Genomic DNA, 21628 nt, shown 5'->3' with positions numbered 1-21628 from the left:
ACCTGGAAGGTTTTTGCTTACTTGTTTTCCAGAGGTCTGATAAAATTGTAGCTTCTCTTCTAGGAGTTCAGTTGACTCCAATGTCAGTTATTCCCATGGCAGTGTAAGGAAAAATGTGTACTGCATGTACTGTGAACATGCTACTCTTGAGTTGACCCCTTCCTACGTCTTGGTCCTATTCTGTCATCCACTAGTGTAGTCAAAGATCAGGAAAGCATGACCCAGACTTTTCAGCAGTTACTCTGTGCTGTACAAGTGCTGTTTGACATGATGGAGAACTAAGGCTGAGGCAAAAGGAACTAGCCAAGTTGGTTTCTGCAAACTCCTGAAACTGTTCCTTTCAAGCACTACCTCAGACCTAACCTCACTAGAACATCTCACTGAAGCTTAGCTTCCTGGAGCTCTTGACATCCTGTGCTAAAAGGTTTTTAGCCAACTTGCATAATTTCATGGTTTCCCACTTTGGAAAGAGATGTAGTATTTTCAGATATTCCTCAAATACTTAGCAGGTAGGTCTGGAAACATACCCTGATAGCTTATACTGGTGTGTGGAAAAGGAAACTTAAATATCTATAAAAATTTTCCTTTCTGGGAGACATAGGGTGAAAGCTGTATCTGAACCTCTTGCATGCAGGAGTGGGCCAATTATGTGATGTTAAGCCAGCATGTAGAAAATTTGGATATAAGACAATAAACTGTGTAGTAGATGCTATTTTCACCCTTCTGATTGCTGTGATCTAATCCTTACCTTTATCTAGATAAGGAGGCTAAATCTGATTAAGTATTCTGTGCTTGCTGTGGACAACTCTTTACCACTCTAAAGCACTCTTCATTGATCAAACAGTAGAAGAGGTGGTAGCAATAGAAAAGTGCCAAATATATTGTCTTCTGGTAGCACAAGTTGCTGTAGAAAGCTGTTCCTCTCCAGAGGTTTCAAACAGCTGCCTCTAAAATTGTCAGGGAACTCTAGAGTAGCTGTAAACCCCAGGAGCAAGGCTTTGAATGCTATTCTTAGAATATCAAGGAAATATCTAAGAAGCTTCTGCTCCTCCTATTCCCTTTGCAAGTAAAATGTTTGTTAGGGTGTTTTTTGGTGGTGTTTTTTTTTTTGTTTTGTTTGGTGGGTTTTTTTTGTTTGTTGGGGTTTTTTTTTTTTTAGATATTTGTATCTTAAAGGGTTCAGTTTGTTGTTGTTTTTTTTTTTCTTTTAAGAAGCTTAATATTTTAAACTAGAAGCATTTTGACAGTTATCTTCCATCAGAACTGTTGAATTTAAGCCAGCAGAAACCAATTGAGAAATTAACATTGGCAAATGTCATTGACTCTTTGAGCATGGAATACTTTAGAATTATTTTCTGTATTTACTAGTTCAGAGCTATACTATATTAATGACCTGACCATTTTGAATCTAGTTCTAGTAATATTCTTTCCCTTATAAATCATGAAAGTTTTTAGGCTGGAAAGGTCTCTGGGAAGCTACCTAATCTAACATCCTGTTCAGAGCAGTGTCAACACTGAATTTAGCCTAGTCCAGTTTTTCAAGTTGTCTTTAAAACATCTAACGAGTACAGTGGTCTTATTTTTCTTTTAGTAACTATTTTGGCTTAAAGTTTTATTATGTTGTAATTGATCTATTACTTAACAAATCCATAACAAATATAAGGCAGAACATAATAAAATGCATGTTTCTTTGAGCTGAGCACCTACCTTATATTCAAGTCAAGTATCCAATTACATTGTATAAGAACTTTGGAAGGAAGAAAAAGCCAACCCTAGAGGACTTTGTTAGCCAGGGAGCAGGCTAGTTTGATGATAATCAGTATGACTAATGTATCAGATGATGCCCTCTGCGTACTTGGAAAGGTTGCATACTAGCTAAGTTGACATGACTTTAACTGTTGCTCAGATTCTAATATTGCTTAGTGGTGTCAGTGGAAGAAGCACTTAAAAAAGGACCTGTTTATTTGTTTTTTCCAAGTAATATACTGCTAAAATGTGCAAGTATACAACGTTTTTAATTCCTGTCTTTATTTGTTGGGGTGGTTTTTTTTCCAGACCTACTCAGGCCTGTTCTGTGTGGTAATCAATCCTTACAAGAACCTGCCCATATACTCAGAAGAAATAGTGGAGATGTACAAAGGCAAAAAGAGACATGAGATGCCGCCTCATATCTATGCCATCACAGACACAGCCTACAGGAGTATGATGCAAGGTGAGTGCTGACTGAGATAATGATTCTTTTTGAAATCACAAATCAAGGTTGCAGTCAAAACACCGTAGGAGAACAACTCGCTGCTATCAGAAGGCATTGTTGCCTCCTCTGCCCTTGCTTACAGACACCTGACACCTAGTTGGTGCCAGCTTTGTATTGAGGTGAATAGCTTTCTCCTGCTCTATTGGATTGAAGAACCTTACAAAGAGTCTGGCAAGAGCTAAACTTGACATAAAGAACAGGCAAACTGAGGTAGTGAACTCTCCGTTTCAGTGATGAGCCTGTGGAATGATAGCTGTATGTGGGCAAATATTGTATTAGTTGATACAGGCTTTTAACAGAAGTATTTAAAATCCAGTCATACAGTCTGGTTGGGTGAAACAAGTTTATTGAAGTGTGATGGTCACTGGTAGTTTTACTCATCAGGAGTTGTTTATTTACATTTTTATTCTGCTAAGAATAAAACTTATTATCAGGAAATACTAGATACATCTGTTGGCTTTTCACAGAATAAATGAAAGCAAGCTGCTTGACCTATTCCCCTCCCTGTGTCTACAAATGAGAATTAAAGAACCATAAAGAACCTGCTGCTTGTTTGTCACTTGAGGACTTTTAAATACGGAGCTCTGAATGTCTTGTGCATCTCTATCTCCCCTCTCTGAGAGGAGGTCTTTCTTACACAGAGCCAGTGCTTGTGTTGGGGATACTTGTGGAGTGTTCAGGTGTGGAGGTATTTTGGGCTTTTCTTCCTATTTGTAGCTGGGCTATATGAAGAGGTGTGCTTTGTAAGGTTTGAAGGTTATAATGGAAGCTTTGATTTGGCATGGCTTCTATTAATTTGATGACTCCTCTATTTTATGATGACTAGCAATGACTAAGGTGTTCGCCTCTCTCAGGTCTTGTTCAAAAAAGTGAGACTAATGACAAAGGCCAGATATAATAAAATCATGCTTTAAAATTCTAATTATAATCAGTTTTAGATTTCTGCTTTTCCCCTGCCCTCACTACCACTTGCTCCTCCAAGCATAACTATGGGTGACAATAAAAATATGGTTGCCCAGACTGGAAAGGGTGCAAGAAAAACTCCTTCCATCTACCTGTGCTTGTGGTTTTAAACGAATTTCAGGTGTGAAGAATGCTGAAAAAGTCTGCTGAAGCGTGGTGCCATGCAGAGCAGAACACATGGGAGCATTAACATTGATGGATAGATTAAGCTATGTTTCTAAAAGCTTTGGGTGGGGAAGGGTGAGCCATACAGACATGCTGCAGGGAACTGATGGCGAGGTACTGATGGCAATTTGTTGAAGATGTGGCAACTCTTTAAGAAATACAGCTATACTACTGATGTGTTACTGTGAAAGGAATGCTGTATCCAGAGGAAGAAACTTCTGAACCTGGACTTCATTTATATAAGACATCACTTCCCTCAGACAAAGGCTGGATCTGCCATGAAGGACAAGGACAGATGTGCTGCCAATACTATATGTGGCAGTGTAGTTATCCATAAACCTCTTATCACTGTTTCACTTCATTTGTGGGTTTTTTTTTTTTTTTTCCTCTCCCTTGTCCACTCCTTGTCAACTCAATTACCAACATGTATTTTCTTAAACAAGCTATTGACTTAACCGTACCAGAGTTACTGTTCTCTAATGTCTTGGTTTAACGCCAGCTGGCAATTGAGTACCACACAGCTCTCTTCTCACATCCCTGCCCCTGGTGGGATGGGGAGGAGAATTTGGGGGGGAGGGGGGGTGGGGGAAGGCAAAACCTGTGGGTTGAGATAAGAACAGCTTAATACTTGAAATAAACTAGAATAGTAATAATTGCAATGAGAAGGGAGACAACAAAAAGGGGGAGAGAAATAAACCCAAGAAAGACAATGCACAGTGCAATTGCTCACCACCAGCTGACCAATGTGCAACCTGTCACTGAGCAGTGATCGGTACCTCTTGGCCACCTCCCCCCCAGTTTATACACTCGGTATGATGTGCTGTGGTAGGGAATATCCCTTTGGCTAGTTCAGTTCAGCTATCCTGATTATGCTGCTTCCTGGACTCCCATTCTTCATTAGCACAGCATGGGAAACTGAAAAGTCCTGGACTTAGAATAAGCACTACTTAGTAACAACTAAAACATTGGTGTGTTAACCAGCGTTGTTCTCAGACTATATTCAAAAAACCCGAACACGGTACCAGCTACCTGGAAGAAAATTAACTACCCCAGCCAAAACCAGGACACCTAAAAGTCTTTTCTACATAGAGTCAGAAACAGTTTCTTTATCATTATTGTAAAGGGATTGAAGTCCTTGTCTGTCTATAGACAACAGTTAAACCATTTGGAACTGCACATGCATGCATCTTGTCCTTCATCCCTGCCGGATATGTTGGTGTGTGGCAGTGGATATCCAGACAGCTGCAATTTTGCAACAAAGGACAGGTTACTTTCCCTGGTCTGACAGTGGTTCAGAGCTAGTGATTAATCTACATGGGTACTTTATTTCCTTTTGAAAAGAGAAGGAGTCTCCACTGGACCACTGCTTGAATGATGTCTAAAACTTGGAAATTCCAGACTTGAATCACAAAGCTAAAGAGTGGCAGCCCTGCTTCTGTTTTCCTAGCATGGGAGAATTGCTGTGAGCTCTGCTGAAGTGTTTTCCTTTCCCAGAACAATTCTAGCTATGCAGTATTCTCAGTAGTATTGACAATCTAGAGGTTTATTCCAGCTCTTCTTTGCCTGGTTTGAGATCGTCACTTGACTTTTTTTCTGAATGCCTATTGGATGAGAGTATCATTCCCAATCAACTTTTGAACTAGCTTGCTTTGACCTCTGCTAGGTTTGGAAAGATTTGTGTGTGTGCGTGTCACTTCACATGTGCATATGTGTGCTAGCAAGAACCCTAGAGATCGTTTTAGGGTTATTTGCTGCCTTATTTCCTTATTGCAAAAGGTAACAAGTAGCATTGACGTCTGCTACTGGGAATGCAGAGAAGGTATGTTGTGTCAGTGCCTCTGGTCCTGGCTAGCCTCTAGGGCAATGAAAAGCAGCATTCCTATTCCACTTTCTCAGTTTTGCTTAGCAGTGAGGGAGGCTTGGTGCAGCAGCCAGTGGTATGGCAGGAATCTGTACAGAGAATAGAAGATGAAAGGATCTGGTGCTCTGCATGAGCTGGAGGCATTTAGGATTAGGCTGTCTTCCCCAGGTTACTTTCAGAGCCCTGAAGGCTGGGAATCCTTTGTGGTCTGGAGAAGGATATCAAGCTGTCGACTGACTTCTGTCAGCATGGGGTATAGTTATCTCTTAAGCTGACATGACAGAGTGGAAAAGCCTTGCGTGTCAATCGATTTGGACTCTGATTATCTTTTTTTCAGTCAATTTATGTTATTTTAATAAGCAGGCCTTTCAAAGGGACATTTATCAGGAAAGGAGTTGGGAAGGGAGAGGAAGATGAGAGCTTTATTCCAACCTCTGTTAATTTAGAAACTATTTAACTGTTTTCAGGCATCTATGCTGATGCACTAGGGGTGAGCTTGGTCCTCTTTTAGTGTCTACCCTGGTTACTCCATTTACAAAACTGTTATGTGGCTTTGTATATTCCAAGAGGTTACATCGCTTTTTGTTAAATTTTCCTAGAAGTACTTCCTCGAAGCAATAACATGATGGAGAACATATTCAAAGTGATTATTTTTTTATCTTTTTTTTTTTTCCCTCCTTTGACCCAACACATTAGAACTCAGAATTGAGATAAAAACGTTATTTTGCTGCATGGTACTTGGAATAACTTCATGTACTTCAAGATGAGAACTCTGAAAAAAGGTGTGGCATTTTTGTTTTCAGAGAAAACAACCATTTGTCTTAATGTCTCTGTTCCTTGGGTAACCTGGACACCAGAAGCCTCAGGTCTGAGTGCTTTCAGAAGAATTACTCTTCTGGTGCTGATGGAGCACAGTGCCTGCCAGTGGAGCGGTGTCAAATTATTATTCTAATGCAGCAGGTGTACACTGAAGGGGTACATTTTTTACCTCAGTTCATAGTCTCCAGGGAATCTGTGTAGAAAAATATATTTAAAGCTGTTAAATAACACCTTTTCTATTTGGATCACATATAGGATGTTTTCTAGGTCAAATTCTGATAGAACCTAGAAATTTCGTTGGTGTCTGGAGCATGATGGCTGGTTTAATGCTATTGTCTGAAACTTCTGGAATATGGTTATTTTCCAAAACTCAACCTGCTCCACTAAGAGACAGGTAGGAGAGGGAATAGATAGCATGTTCATAATGAATGTACTCCATCTCATTTCTTATCTAGTTTCTCTACCTATTAGTGAAGGGCTCCTAACGGTAAGTCTAGAAATCATTGTGCAGTAATTAAACCCTCCTTGACCTTCATGGATTAGTTTGCGAAGGAGCCTATGAAGCTTGCTTGTTGGTCGTATGCACTTGGGACTTAGACAATCTCTAGGGTTGGTGTTTAAAGGAAAAAACCAACTCTGAAGGATAGTAACTTTATGATTTTGATTGACCTTGTTACATTAAGAGAGGAACCGGTGTTTGCTGTTTAAGACAAATCACTTGCTTTGTTGATCTTCACATGCACCTCAGGCCCATTCGTTATTTTCACAAGAAGCAGTCCTGTACATCGGCTTCTATAACATATAACCTTGAAGTATTTAATTTGTAACTGCTGGATGTTTATGTATTTCATAAGTTTCCAAACCAGTAGAACACTTCTGTTTTAACTTGCTTGGTCAAGTAGTCTTTCTCTTGTTGCTTAGTATTGGTCTGCTACACTGCCCTGTATATAGCGCTGTCCCAAAGTGCATCTTTGTTTTCTATACAACATTCTCTGTTTACTGATTCAAGGATACTTGACTGACAGAGCTGCTCAGATTATGTAGAGGCACAGATGTCTCTTTCAACTTGCATGTAAAGGTCAAGTTCTGTTTCCACTGAACCCAAAAGAATATAGCCTGTGGTTTCACTAGTTTCTAAGATTCATCCAGATTTCTGATGCAAAAGGCAGTGTTAAGTTGGGATACTAATTATGGAGGGTTTTGATGGCGTTTGCATACAAATGTAAGAAAAGATGTAGGTAGCTTCATGTTTTCTTAAGAAATGTCTTACATGCTTTGAATTACTTCAGATTTCTAAGTGCAGCTCTCAAAATCTGTGTCTCAAAATGTGGTTTTCAGTAGAACAAGGAGCTAAAAAAGTCCGTTGCCCACTTGTTTTTTAGTAGCTACCACACCCTTTTTGCTTCATTCCTGTAAACCAGAGCAGGAGCAATCTGGCAGTCCCTTTTGTAATGGTTCAGCCCTTGCTGTCAGTCTCCCTGCAGTTCGCTGTTTCAGTATCATGAACTGCCTGAGCTTTTGCAGGCTGTATACCACTTTTTTTTCCTGTCAGAACTTCATAAACATTTGTGTAACTTAAAATTACAGCCTAACTTGTTTTCCTGTTTTGCTGTCTCCAGATTCAGTTAAGGAATGTTAGAGAAAGGGGTATGGGCTCTAGTCCAAAAATGGCTTGGGGAAATAAATATTTTCATTTGACCCAGTAGGACATATTTCATTTTTTGGAATGAGATTTACTTTTCTTCTTGTGACTGTCCTCAAACTTCAGATAATCCTGGCACTGCAGTGTTCCTAACTCAAGTGTTGGGGTTTTTGTTGTTGTTGTTGTTGTTGTTTGGCTGGGGTGCTTTTTTGTGTGGTTTTTGGTTGGTTGGTTTTACCTTGAAGTTCTGTTATTGAGAGCTATCTTGGATGTGCTATGTTTGTCCTTCATTTGATTCCTTTCTCTCTTTTTTGTATTTGATGACAGGTTATTAGCATTTGGAAATTTCTCTATAATGTATTCTTTAAATGGTAATGCAAAACCAGGCTCTTTGGCTCTGTTCTGGTGCTCCCCAGGAGTGGTTTTGATCCTACTCACACCAGCATGTAGGTTAAAGCACCACAGTGAACATACTTGATTAGATTCCGTGCCAGTGCGGTTGTTCCAAATAGTGCAAGTGTCAAGTGCCTGGGGTTCCTCCTGTGTTAGAGCCCTGAGGGAAGGACGTGGGTTGTAAGATGATGTTGAGGTCGGAAGAGAAGCTTGAGGAGGGACTGGGGAACCAAAACTACTGCATGGCTGAAGCACTTACATGCATTTAAGACTAATGCTTGCTTTAGGTCATCTCTAACTTGTTGAGGCAGCCAGTTGCCTAAGTTGGGGTAGAAGCATACACTGCGGTGCTGGGGGAGCAGTGCAGTAACGGAAACCTGGAGGGCCAGGCTGCTTGGTTCTGCCAGACACTGGTGGTTAGGAGGTGGGTGGTACCAGCCAGCTATGGTTAAGCTTTGAGCCTAAATGAGTCAGCTATAGGCAGGGGACTGCGAGCCAAGCCTTTGCCTTTCAGCTACACTTCCTCTTAGCTGCAGAGGTGATGTCACCAGTGTGTGAATGCTATAGTACTTCTCCTTTTATGGTGATAAACAGGCTTGAAACTGGAGTCACTCATGCAGAGGAAGTGGGTGATAAAGGCCTGCTTGGATGTTCTGTGACCAAGATGTGGAGCTCGAATCGAACATTCTTCTAGCTTCCCAACCTTTTTCTTTTTCCCTCCCCAAAACATCTAAAAACAAAATTCAGGATTCTGGAGATCTGTTTATTTATCAATTATGCTAATAAATTCAACCACAGCAGTTCAGCATTCATTCAGATTTGTTGCTTTGCAGTAGAATATTTGGCTGAGGACTTCTTATGTACAAGATGTCTCTCTTGTGAAAAGAAAATTTGGTTTAATTACGTTTGCAATGTCCTGGAAGCAGTCTGAAATGCAGTCTTATTTTTGGACTGAAAAAATCAAGAATGAGATATTATGTTTTTTTAATATAGTAAAATTAATCTGTTGATCTTAATATACAATACTGCTGTATAGCTTAAATTTGAAGGATGTTTTACTTCCTGAATTTCTGGATGCTTGAGGCTGCTGCATCTTATGATCGCTTAAATACTATGGTGATGAGACCTAAAGAAGAGGCTAGATAAAAGGCTTTCCTTGCCAGCTGGTCTGAAATATAGAACTGTTGCTATAATTAACTAATGAGTTGTTATTCTGGATTGTTTTTAATAAGTGACTCTGTTTAGGATTGAAAAGCAGATGTAGATTTCTTTTAATCAGGCGTTTCTTGATGGTGTTATTATAAGCCACTGAGTTTATGGTACCCAGCACATTCTCTTTTGCTGAGTAGGTTGCTTGCACAACTGACAATGGAGTAAAGGCAAGTGCTGACTGAAGTAGTGCAGTTACGCCCATGCAGAATGATCCTTAAAAAACAAAAAAAAGAGGCGTGGAGGTGGCCTTTTGTCTGGACAACTGAATTCTGATTCGTGATGGCACCAGTCAGTGTTGTATGGAGAGGAATATTGGCATTTAAAGCAATTCTTAACTGGAAGTGTATCTAAGAGTTACGCTTTTGTATGCGTTAGCTCTTTGCCCCTTTGGTCGGCTCCAGTTTCCTGTTGCTCAACACATTATTGGAGTTGTCTGTCTGTACACAATTAGAAGAATTCCAGCTATCCCAATGACTGCTGCTTTGCAGTCCTGGGAAAGAATTTCCCCCGGATTGCAAACAGGAATGTTGCCTTTTATGGCTCTGTCTGCACGCTGCCGGTGACTTGCCCGCACTCGCAGGTACGTTCCTGCTGGCTTAGAGCAGAGGTGACTAACGCAGCTGCAGAGGGCCACCATGAAAGTATGTCGGGGGAGGAAAACTTAGTGCCGAGAGGATTTTGAATGCTGTCTGTGACTTTTCCTGCCTGAGCACTTTTCAACACCTTGCTCTGTGTTTAAGGTGTGGAAAACTCCTGTGTTTGCCCCTTTGGGACTTCCTCAGGTCACTCCAGGGTGCAGTTACTAACTTGCCTTACTGGCATGAGGCTCAAAAAGAGCTGCTCAACCAAATGTGACAAAACTTGTCATAATCAAAAACCCTTTGGTGCCAAAGAGCTTCTTGGTATTATCTGACGTTGATCATCTCTTTTTCTGTTGGGGTTTAACTCTCGGCTTACCAACTTCTTTTTCTTCTGGAATAAGGGTCTTCTGGAAAAGGGGGAATGGGAAGGAATTCAACTGCTTAGGGTTTCATTGCCTGTCTTTGGAGCCCCAGCTCATAATTCAAAAACCAGAGCTGGCTACCAGGAATAAGGAGCACCTTCCTTAGGGTTATCCTTTCTTTTCCCTTTTTAATTTTTCTCTCAGATTGGCTGTTTCAAGAGCCTCTAGTACCTGAATGTGAACATAACCTTTTCTAGGACAAGTGGGCTGCTTTTTTATAGCCAGACTTTCAAAAGTCAGATGTTATTCAGAGGCACAATCTTTTCCTTTTGCATAGCTGCTTTGTGATAGAGAATGGCACCCAGGCAGTCACACTACCGAAGAATATATTACTTCAGGCAATCCATAAATGAGTCATTAGTTATTCCCCTGATCCATCCTCAAAGTGGCCAAGTCACAAAGAGGTCTGGCATGTTCCTGCTGAGCCCTTGACCCACTGGGAACCTTGAATGGATTCAAGGGAGCTGGCTAACATGTACTCTTAGCCTGGCCCTCAGCAAAAGGGGTGCATATCTTAAAGGCAATGAATAAAATTCAGCACTTGAAAAAATAAATATGCAGTGCCAGTAAAGCTGCAGTATCTGCTTCTGAATGCTCAAGAATTTGCTAGGGCAAAACCATTTGAGTGATGATTTTCTTCTGCTTGCTTTCTTCCAGACTTAGGGCTAATCAGCTCTTTCTGAGAACAGTATTAACAGGGATAAAGCAGATTATTTTCTTCTAATTTTTGTGCTCATCTGCATACAGTCAATTGTCCGTAAAGAAGCTTAAGAGCACGAGTTACCTGTCTGGTGTGTGAACCTAATGTTTCCATTATTGGTTTCAGAATGTTAATGTAGTAACATACGTTAACATCATCATTAACATAAGAGAATGCTAGTGATTATGTTAAGACTGAAACGCTAAATTCACTTTCAGCAGCAGTGTGTAAGAGTATAGGAAGTAGTTTCAGGTACTTGAACTCTATCTGACTATAAAGCCTTCCCTAATTACAGTTCAAAATCAAGTTTTGTGCTTATCTTGCACAAAACAACTTGAATGGTGACTCAGTTATATCGGCTAGTACTCTGGTGGGGAGAGTAGTGAATGTACTTGGAGAAAAGAATAGAAAGAGAACCAGTGCTATGTATGAGGGCAGTCAACATCCATAAACATACTGATGAAGGTTACTGATTGCTGAAATAATATCTTGGAGCAATCCAGTGAATTGGGTGTTTGAGTTGTGCTTTCTCTCAGAGATTAGACTTTGGTCCAGCACAAAATTGGGGCCCTGTGTGGAAAAAGGGAAGAATGAGAATAACTGGATGGAATCCGACTGTTGTGTTACTGAGATTCTCGGACTGGATGAGCTGATAGTTCTTTGGTCTTGATGTTAAGCAAAAAAATAAAAAACAAACCCCAGACCCACCAAACCAAAAAATAGTATACACACATAAAAACCCCAACCAAACAAAAAACCCCACAAAACCAACAAAAACAAACCCCAACAAAACAACCCCCAAATGGTTAATTTAGAAGCTACTGGGGATTTTGAGTTCAGTGACAGCCTGTCCTGTGAGTGCCCCAGTAGCTCTTGTGGACTGTCTGTTAATGACTTGCTGTGCCCAAGTCTGTTCCATGTGTGAAGAGGTCTTACCGTCAGTGTAATGAGTGTAAGCTTCTGAGGCTATTCTGGTGTAGGAACAGGCGCTCTCCAGTCTGCCAAGTGCTTCCAGGTGGTTTCTGGTGGCATGGAGGAAGAATAGGATGCACACTGTGGGGATAGAGGCGTGGAATGACACATGGTGGACCAAGGCAGAAGCAGGGGAGTGTGTTCGCACAGAAGCGGTGAAGGAGCAGTGGGGTGAAGGCATGGTAGAATGACTAGTCAGGGCCGTGTATGAGGAATCGGCATCATGGGTGAAAGCTGGAGGGAGATTAAAAATGTGGGAGAAGATAGTGGTGAAGTGGCTGGGTGATGTAAGTTCTGTAACTGGAAAGATCTTATCATCCACAGCTGGGAATTGAACACAGGGATTAGTATGTCTACTGGTATGTCAACATGAGCAAGAAAAGGTTTCCGCTGTTACCAGTTGCTGTGTTAATACAATAGGGGATGGTGCTACAAACAGATCAGCTGTATAGGACTTGGGCTGCTCCTCAGTATTGTAGTTTTGAAGTCCATTCTGTACAAAATAAGTAACAAAAATTTTTCACTGTTTCCAGTGTTTGTTTGGGGGGTGAAAGCCTCTGTTTGATACAAGGTTTTGGCATGTTGATATTTGTGATGATTGCTGTCCTGCTTCCTCTATTTCCTCTCCTCTGATGATGAATTTTGTTAAGTCAGTATGTGCCCAGTATAATGGGGGGAGGGGACTGAAGAACAAGTACATCAAACAAGATGTGCATCAAACTGTAGCTCTGTGATAAATAAATGTTCAGGGGGAGACTTACGTATTGTTCGTAGAAAAGTTGTAAATGTAAACAGTATTCTTTCTGGATGAAGAAAATTGGCATGGTACCATTATACTTTGATATATGGTGAGAGGTTGGGGTCTGTTGTTGGCGAAGGGGTTACCTGGCCATATTTCTGAAGATACTTGTCAGAGTTTACTAGTTCCTGGTTTTGTCTGTGGTGGTGATTTTATTTTGAGAGAGAAATTTAATTTTACAGTCTTAGTCTGACTACTTTTTAATTTTATTCTAGATCGAGAGGATCAGTCCATCCTTTGCACGTGAGTATTTTCCAGTTGTCAGCTTGACTAGATGTCAAAGTTTGTGGTTTTAAATTCTTGGGTGGAGGACTCTTTTTATTGTAAGTGCTGGGTGTAAGCTTAGTAAATCAGGGAATAATTGAGAGTCAAGGAAGGTCCCACTACAGTTGCTCCAATATATATTTAATAGTGTTTATAGGAAGTGGAGGAAGAAGAGAAGTTTTGAAACAGCCCCATTGCTCAAATTCCTAAAGAAATAGAGCTTTTAAATGGAAAAGACTTGGACAAGTTCTTCAGATTTGATGCAGCTGTTATGTTTAAGTATATACATCCTGATGAGGCTAGTAGAGTAACAGATACTACTGATGCAGCAGTTTCTCTTCTAGACACAGCAAAATTGTTTTGCCCTCAGTTCTGCTTAAGGAATTGGTGTATTTCTTCTTGCAGTCAGAAGGCTTCCTTTTGAAAGATTCGCTTCATTACCTTTCACCACTACCTCTACAACAGCCTTGGAATTATTCCTCGGGCACTTGGCAATCTTTGTATCCAAGTGACTAGGAAACACAGTTCTTTATTGCCTTCCCTCCTCCATGCATTCATATGGAACCTGCACCCAGTGGCAAGCTGGCTGAGGGGTAGCCTGCAGCCCAGCTACACCGCTACTGCTTACCAATACAATTTGTTTTTACTTGGGTTTGAGGGAAGTGCTGCAGTGGCTAGAATAAAGCTCTGTAGCCGTCTTAGGGTTAGAAATATGAGTATGTCTCCCTACGTCTTGTTTGTGAATGAATTGCAGATTTTCTTTACAGAGGTGAATCGGGAGCTGGTAAAACAGAGAACACCAAGAAGGTCATTCAGTATCTGGCTCATGTTGCTTCCTCGCACAAATCTAAAAAAGACCAGGTAAGACCTAGGTTTAATGATGCCTTGTTGCTGTGCCTACTTCGGACAATAGATATATATTGGCTGAATGTGGTAAAAACCATATTGCTCAATAAAAGGCTAGATACTAACATCTACTAAGGGACTGAGGAGGACAGTGAACTATGAAGCAATAAAAGTGTGCCAAAATTGCAAGCCAGGGAACATGGTTCTAAGTCATAACTCCTTTGAGTTCAGTGGAGCTACAGTGGGAATAAACTCATCTGCAATCTCTTGGATTTGAGAGTGAGTGCATGGGCAAAAGACTGTAAATGAAGCATCCCCCATAGTGATCTTCTCACACAGATGTACTGCTTGTAACCAATCTAGGCAGTTTTAAACTGGTCCTTCTGTGGAGTTGTCTCCTTTCTTCTGTACTTTTATGGATTAGGTCTGGCTATTCTAAATATACATATATAGACACACAGTCTCAAAACTGGAGAATACAGTGATAGACTAGTGGACATCAGCTGGAAACTTTGAAATTGTAGGTAGAACATGAAAGGGGTGGAAAACAGCCAAGTGTTAGCACATGAAAGGAGGGTGGTGGTGATGGTGGGAGGACTTAAAAGATGTCTCACTTATATTTTTTTCCCCTCCCTCTCCCCCGATGGACTATTGCCGAATTCGTCAGTTGTATCCTCGTAGGTGAGCTGCACGTTTACTGCACGTTCTGCACCAGGAATGCATTTTCTGTCCCATTGTGTGATTTTTTTGAGCAGCTTTTCACTCCACACCAATATCACTTTCTGCAGCTAAAACAAATCCATAGACAATTCACAATTTTTTTTTTTTTTTTGTGTGTGGTGCACAGTAATTTTTTTGTGAGGATGTTCAATTGGAGACTAAAGTAATATCAAGAATACTTGTGTTCTGTGCTCAATACTAGTTTGCATTTAAATTTTTTCTTGCAGGATTTTCCCAGATAGCACCGTTCCAGAAGTAAACCTCCAAGGCAATAGTACGGGACCAGGCTTTCTTTTCTAGTGTTTGTAGTACTCCTAGAATGATAAATGTAGTTAGGCGTTTGGATTTCTCTTCTCTGCAGTGGGATGTGGCTACAGGTTGCAAAGAAAGGTTGGAGGAAAGGCTGCCCTGCAGCCAGGGTGTTCCAGGACCCTGAGCTTGTTAGCCAGAGCTGAACACTTTGGAAATGTTCACTGATGAGCTGTGTGATGAAAGCCAGATGCCAAGTGTTGTCCACGGTATCCCTACATAAGAGTTTTCCTATAGTAGCTTGATGTGTAGGCATGTCTTATGCATGTAGAGTACATGGATTAGAAGGCATCTCTGCACGCAGGCATGCTATGTGTGAGTGCACATAGCAATAAGTAACTTCTGGAATCCAACCAAAAAAAAAACCTTCGTATGTGCCAAACTCTCAGACATATGAAGACTTTTTCCATGGTCTGTCAGTAGCTGTATTTAGAAACATTCTCCTTTTTTTCTTTTCTTTTTTTAAATGTGGAAAATAGAATCATGGGGTTGAGTTAAGTATTCTTCCACTGCTTATCCTTGAACAAAACTTCAACCACTAAGGCAAGCTGCTTAGGAGAATAGAGCAGTCCTAAGCTGGACTGGTTGGTGATTTGCCCAAGTTTGATATTTATATTTTTTTGTTCCCCTGACTTTTGATTATTCCAAAAAATCCTCCAGCTCCCATTTCCTCCAGTTTTGTGACTAAACAGTAGCCGCTGGCCTTAACACAGAAGATTTAGAACTGGAGTCTTTGAATGTTAATTGGTAATGAGTGCTCTATGCAACAATTCTTTACAAACCTTAAACTTTGAACCAAAGTATGAGGATTTATGAAGATTGAATAAGTTAAATTTTTTGAGGATCTTGGGTATACTGCTCATGCCAGATTTTTTTCCTTAGTAAAATATGGTAGCATCAAACCTTTATGCTGCAAGACTAGGCACAGTGATAGTATAGAAACTAGTGTGCTTTATCTACCAGGAAGGTTTCTTGATTGTCATCTTTTAGAAGCTTTGCATGTAAACCCCTGTTTTTTCAAGTATCAGAGCAAAATCAGATTTGTGAAGTGGATTCTCAACTCTAGCTCTCTTGGTTTGGAGGTAGTGGCAGCTTCCATCGATCCCAGTGCATTAGTGTATTTAGCTAAATAGCTTCTAGCTGCATGGTGTGACTACTAAGCACATTAAGGCTGCTTTTGGGGCCTACTGAATCTAATTGTATAAACACTTCTTTTTCATTTGATGAAGCTTTATTTATGGAAGTTGATTGATGTTTTCCCATGTTTAGTCTCTGCTTCTCTACTGACATAAATCATGTAATATTTTTTTCAAGATGAGAATGTTTGCAGAAAATCAGAAATTCATAGGTAATAGTTACTAATGCTTAATAATTTGTAATGAAGTTTAGGTTACTGATTATCTTTCTTCCCTCCCCATCCAACCAACTCTTGTTGGGATTCAGTTATCCAAGAATCTCTCACAGGACTGCAGAGAAGAATACAAAAGCAAATCCCTGATGTGTAAAATCCAAACCAACAAAATCCCCAAACATCCTCTTTTAGTGTTTTAAACTGTATGCTGTTAAGTTATCTGTGATTTTCTCCATACTTGAAGAGTAAATGGCTGGCAAAACTTCTACCTTGCATAAAAATAATTCCAAAAAGTGTGTGAGATACAAAAAATTCAGAGTACAAGATAGCTGTCAAGGATTTTAGTTGCTTTAAGTTGATGTTGTAACTTCAGAGCTGTAGAAAGAGTGTACTGCAGAGTGTGTACTGCCCAGCCACAGGCTAACAGATTCAGTGGCTGTTATTGCTTCTGTTTTCATGAGGAATATTATACATACTTCAAATGCATGCCAAGTATAAAACAGATTTGTTTCAGGTCAAGGAATAGCAATTACAGGTGTCAGAAAATTGGCAGCAGCTTAATGATAGGAACCTTAGAATTTCTAGAAAGCTTGTGACAGACAGCTCTGTATTGTACTGGTTTTGCTTTGCAGCATTACCCATTGTATGATGATAATAATAATAATAATAATGAAGTATTCTTCTTCGTTGAAAGGTGACCATCAAAATTTAAGATAAAAAAAAAACAAACAACAAACTCCACCAGAAAAATTTCTTTAAAATTTTGAAGGTATGGAATTGCCTTTTTAAATAAGGATCATATACAGTGAGGGACGGATACACTGCAGTAATCACAGCCTCTTAATGCTGAGAACTTCTCTCTCCACTGTATCGTGGTGCTGAGGCGAGTCATGAGAGCTAACTGATGACCTTCTCATACAGCTTTATATTGCTGTGAGTCTGAGCTGGCATTCTCTATGCATATTACTACATCGGTGGTTTCAAGAGACCTAATCACCTCTAAAATACAGTTTAGCAACTCCTACTTGACATTAGGTACTAAATCACACAAGTGTCCTCAGTATGGATTTCTATACACTTTAGATCTTTGTGTAGCTAAGCATGACCTTAGTTTTACTTTTAGCTAAATAAAATTGATTTGATGTCAAAGCTTGACTTCTGTTTTGAGGGAAAATAATGCCTTTTCCTTTTTTCTTTTTTTTTTTTTCATATCTCCCCTCCTTGTTCCATAATTGGGTTGAAATGCTATGTTGCTGGCATCTCCCACTTGCACAGTAACTGACTGTAGTAACAAAGTACTGGGACTTCACTGCAGGATGGGGAGTAGGAATGGGATGAGGGAAGAGGGTTCCAACTTCAGTATATTTGCCAGAATAGGAGGGGAAATGTGACTTCCATGCAGTTTCAAGGACTGAACCCTAATTTCAAGGTTTTCTCCTTACAAAAGTGATATACCCATTCTGTTGTTAGAGAGCAGATATCCCAGTTCAGGTTCCCTTCTCAGAGCTAACCCCTTTGTTACATATACTTGACAGTGAATGAAAGTGTTTGCAGCAGCTGCCCTTGCTGTGTATGTGCAGTTCTACAGGAGCTGAGGGTCTTTTTTGGCCTTGCACTTTGCAAGCATTGAAGTGAGGTAATTATGTAAGGAACAGATAAATACTTCTAGTTCTTTGTACAGTTTCTCATGTATCTTCTTTTTTTTTTTTATTGCATGTATTTTTAGAGAGACTGTGTAAGGACTAATCTTTTTTATAATGCACTTTGAGAATGAATGGGAACAATTTTCCTTTATAACTACCCTTAAATAATTTGCCCATAAATTCCAATTCTCATGAATCAAACTTCATTTCCATCTGTTACGCACAGGAAGTCTTGAGTACTTACTGATAACTGCTATAAAGAGAAATGTTAAACTGTCCTTTTGTGTCTGTTGAAGCTTTTTAGGTAATCCTGAAATATATAGAACTCTATGCTTTTAGCACAGAGGGCAAGTAATTTCTAAACTAGCCAGGGTTATATCTAGAGCCTGCAGGGAAATGTGTATATGCTCCAGTGGTCTGTTATTTGGCAGGGATAGAATTTCTGAATTTTCTTTTCCTACAGCTCCAGCATTTTGTGTTCTTTAAGGGGAGGAGTGTGTGAATATGGCAGCAGAATGCAAGCGATCATGCAGTTTATGGGATACCACTAATTCTGTCTTTGTGTGTCTCCTTACAAAAGAGTTTTTTGATTGTTTGTATTTTGGAAGATGTAGACTCTTAGTGCAAGTCTTTTGGGTTTGTTTAAATATCGAGCGTTTTCAGACTTAACATACTGCTAGCTGAGTTCAGGATTCTCTTGCAGTAGCAAGATAGGATTTTCCTTGCTCTTCAAGCCTAGATGGCAAGACACTTCTGGGATGATGGGCTTGGATGGTACCACTTTATCACTTGGATGTTACAGTGTTTCACTTTGATCCTGGGAAGTCTGTGGGATGTTATTCTGAAGTGGCTTTGAAGGGCTTCATGTTAGCACAAAGTAAGCACTGGAATGCCCTTGTGTTGAGGAAGAAGATAAGGCATATTTGTGAATGCTTCTTTTTTACCAAGATAACTACTCAGTCTTATTTGAAGGTTTAAGGGATCATCTCCTAAGGTTTAATATGGCTTCTCTGCAGCAGATGCCAAGCTAGTGTGAATTGAAACTTCAGTGCTGGTTTGACCCAAGGTAGTGTAGTGAACTGCTACCTACTTTATTAATTTCTGATTTCCCTCTAGGGAGAACTGGAGAGGCAGTTGCTCCAGGCTAATCCCATCCTGGAGGCCTTTGGAAATGCCAAGACAGTAAAGAATGACAACTCCTCAAGATTTGTGAGTATTACTATTCTAGTATTCTACACTTTCCAGAGGGAAGACTTGGTTTGCTTTTGGGTGAACTGCTGTCAGGGATAGGACAACTGCCTGTGAGTGATTTCATTCATATTAATCTGGGAAGTGAATTTCATTCATTGAATTATCCAGAATAGACCTTATAAATTTCTGGAATGAAGGAACCAGACCCTGGACCAGGGTCATCTATGCTGATTTTTATTATGAGCTTATTGCAGTCAGTTTTATCCTGGAGAACAAATGCTGCTTCTTATTTTTTTTCTTTTTTGGCTCTGAAGAGCAGTGGGCAGCATCTGAGAGGCAGATGGGTGAGCTAGAGCTGGTACCTAATGAAAACGGTTGAAGCCAAGATTGAGGGAGGTAGAACTGTCTAGATCATATAGCACATGAAACTGAAGGGACCCTGGTTACACTGAAGCATAATGAATTAAAATTGTAGGGTGTCTGAACGTCAGGTATGTCTGAAAGCGTTTGGTGTCTTGTTTGTTAAACTGCTGTTGTGATTGTCAGGCATTGCCTATTGGCTGATCTGAAACCTGCCTGACCAGTTCTGAATTTCTTCTCCTGGGTTAAAAAGAGAAGGTTTACTTTTGCTGTTTTCTGCTGTTACCAGATAGAATGAATACTAATTTTAATATTATTATCTTCCTTGTAGGGCAAATTCATCAGAATCAACTTTGATGTCAACGGTTACATTGTTGGAGCCAATATTGAGACCTGTATCCTTTCTACAACCACTTAAAAGGGGAAGTTAAAGGCTGTAGAGGTGGCAGTAACGGTACCTAGCAATCTCTTCACAGCTGTCTTTCTGTAGTCAGGTCAAGAAAGTTGTTGGAAGCACTTAAATTTATGCTAGCAAGATTACTGTTATAGTCTCTTGTTTCTTTGTGACCTTTTCCACCATGGTGGAAATATGAATGAATGCATTGTAATCTTAGGAAGCTGAAATGGAAGCATAAACTGTGATAAGATTAATAGCTTTTGATAAGCCATTCTTACTTATGTCCAAGGCAAGAAGGGATGAATAGCCACTGTCTTTCTGGTTGTTAATCAGTTAAGTCTTTTATCATAGCCATTGTTCAGAGGCTGGCAGAACTGAGACCAGAACCTCAGTAGGTTGTTGACTGATAATGATTGCTAAATCAATACCCCTGTTAATTGTTATGAAGAGAACAGCAGGTAGTACAAGGGTTTTCTTCTCCTGCCATAGAACAGGAAGTGATCTGTATATCCTGACATATGCCTTGACTCTCTGAAGATCTGCTGGAGAAGTCACGTGCAATTCGTCAAGCCAAAGAGGAGAGGACCTTCCACATCTTTTACTACCTGCTGTCTGGGGCAGGGGAACATTTGAAGAGTAAGTATAATTTCATTGTGGCTATGGGGTTCCCTCATCACAATGACAAGGTCCAAAACTCCTGTAGGCTAGGATCTGTTCCTTCATAGTTTAATGGCTCTACCTTTTAGGTACTGTCACCCCTCCTCCACTTCTTCCATACACTCATATATACCGCTGCCCTCCCCTTGCACTTCCCAGTTCCTGAAAACTTGCTTCTCTGGTTCCTTCCTGCACTTGTCTCCTTGCCAGCAATGGCTCTACGCCCTTCCTTATCTAAATCACTGTCCCGTGTTTAGTCTCGTCTTGCATGATGTAAACCTTCTAGTGCAGGAATGGTCCTACTCTGATGTGCTCAGCATTTAACTGAATGGAGCAAAGCTGCCAGTACCTAAGCAGCTTTGGAAGTCTAGGATCCTAGCACATCTAGCTTTAGTACCTCAGCCTAGTAATTGGGGTCCATGTTGTTCAAGAGATGCAAATTGATTTGGAGGAAGGATAGGTGAGGATTTTTCTTGTATTTGCTACTGTTTAAGTGCTATGTATAAATTTCCACCTGACTTGAAACAAATGAGGCGTCTGAAATGAAAGGCAAATTTACTTTCAAATTAATCCCTGCTTCTTACAGCATTAGGGTGTAATGATGACTGACACTCCTTTGGAGAAGTAGTCCAGAGGAGGAGATAGAAAGAAATAAGGCAGAAAACCTTCAGTTTTGTCTAAAATATATTGAACGTTCCACATGCAGTTAAATTGGGCTTGATCCCACATTCATCCATCAGCTGCTAGCATATGCAAATCAGAAATGTGATCTCAGTGGTAGCGTGTTGTCCATTAGAAAAAGGAAAAATAAAAACCAAATACCATGGTAACTTCTTTCTCAATTCTTTCTTAAGCTGATCTGCTGCTGGAACCTTACAACAAATACCGCTTCCTTTCCAATGGGCATGTTACGATCCCGGGTCAGCAAGACAAAGACATGTTTCAAGAGACCATGGAGGCAATGAAGATCATGGGCATCCCAGATGAGGAGCAGATAGGTATGAAACCTCTGAAGGGCTTGAAAATGAGAGGAAGCGAAAGAGCGAGCAGATTATATCTCTGGACTTTTTTTATTCTGGGGTTCTTCGGGGCTTTTTTGTTGGTTTT

The 21628-nt window shown here is 40.2% G+C and overlaps 1 protein-coding gene across 1 annotated transcript in view; it reads left to right on the top strand.

Annotated features, from left to right (window-relative positions):
• Positions 1-21628, top strand: part of MYH9 (myosin heavy chain 9) — a 73897-nt gene that overhangs the window by 21714 nt on the left and 30555 nt on the right. Inside the window, exons 3-9 of the mRNA XM_061445128.1 lie at positions 2056-2212; positions 12999-13026; positions 13815-13908; positions 19033-19125; positions 19799-19862; positions 20402-20500; positions 21376-21519. Of these exons, the coding sequence (XP_061301112.1) occupies positions 2056-2212; positions 12999-13026; positions 13815-13908; positions 19033-19125; positions 19799-19862; positions 20402-20500; positions 21376-21519 (679 nt within the window). The remainder of the gene's footprint in view (positions 1-2055; positions 2213-12998; positions 13027-13814; positions 13909-19032; positions 19126-19798; positions 19863-20401; positions 20501-21375; positions 21520-21628) is intronic.

The sequence above is a fragment of the Pezoporus flaviventris genome, unplaced genomic scaffold (assembly GCF_033815535.1).
Source record: "Pezoporus flaviventris isolate CSIRO_AGI_PZ_B2104156 unplaced genomic scaffold, CSIRO_AGI_Pfla_v1 ptg000002l, whole genome shotgun sequence".
Classification (NCBI taxonomy): domain Eukaryota; kingdom Metazoa; phylum Chordata; class Aves; order Psittaciformes; family Psittacidae; genus Pezoporus; species Pezoporus flaviventris.
This window is presented reverse-complemented; position numbering and strand designations above follow the sequence as displayed.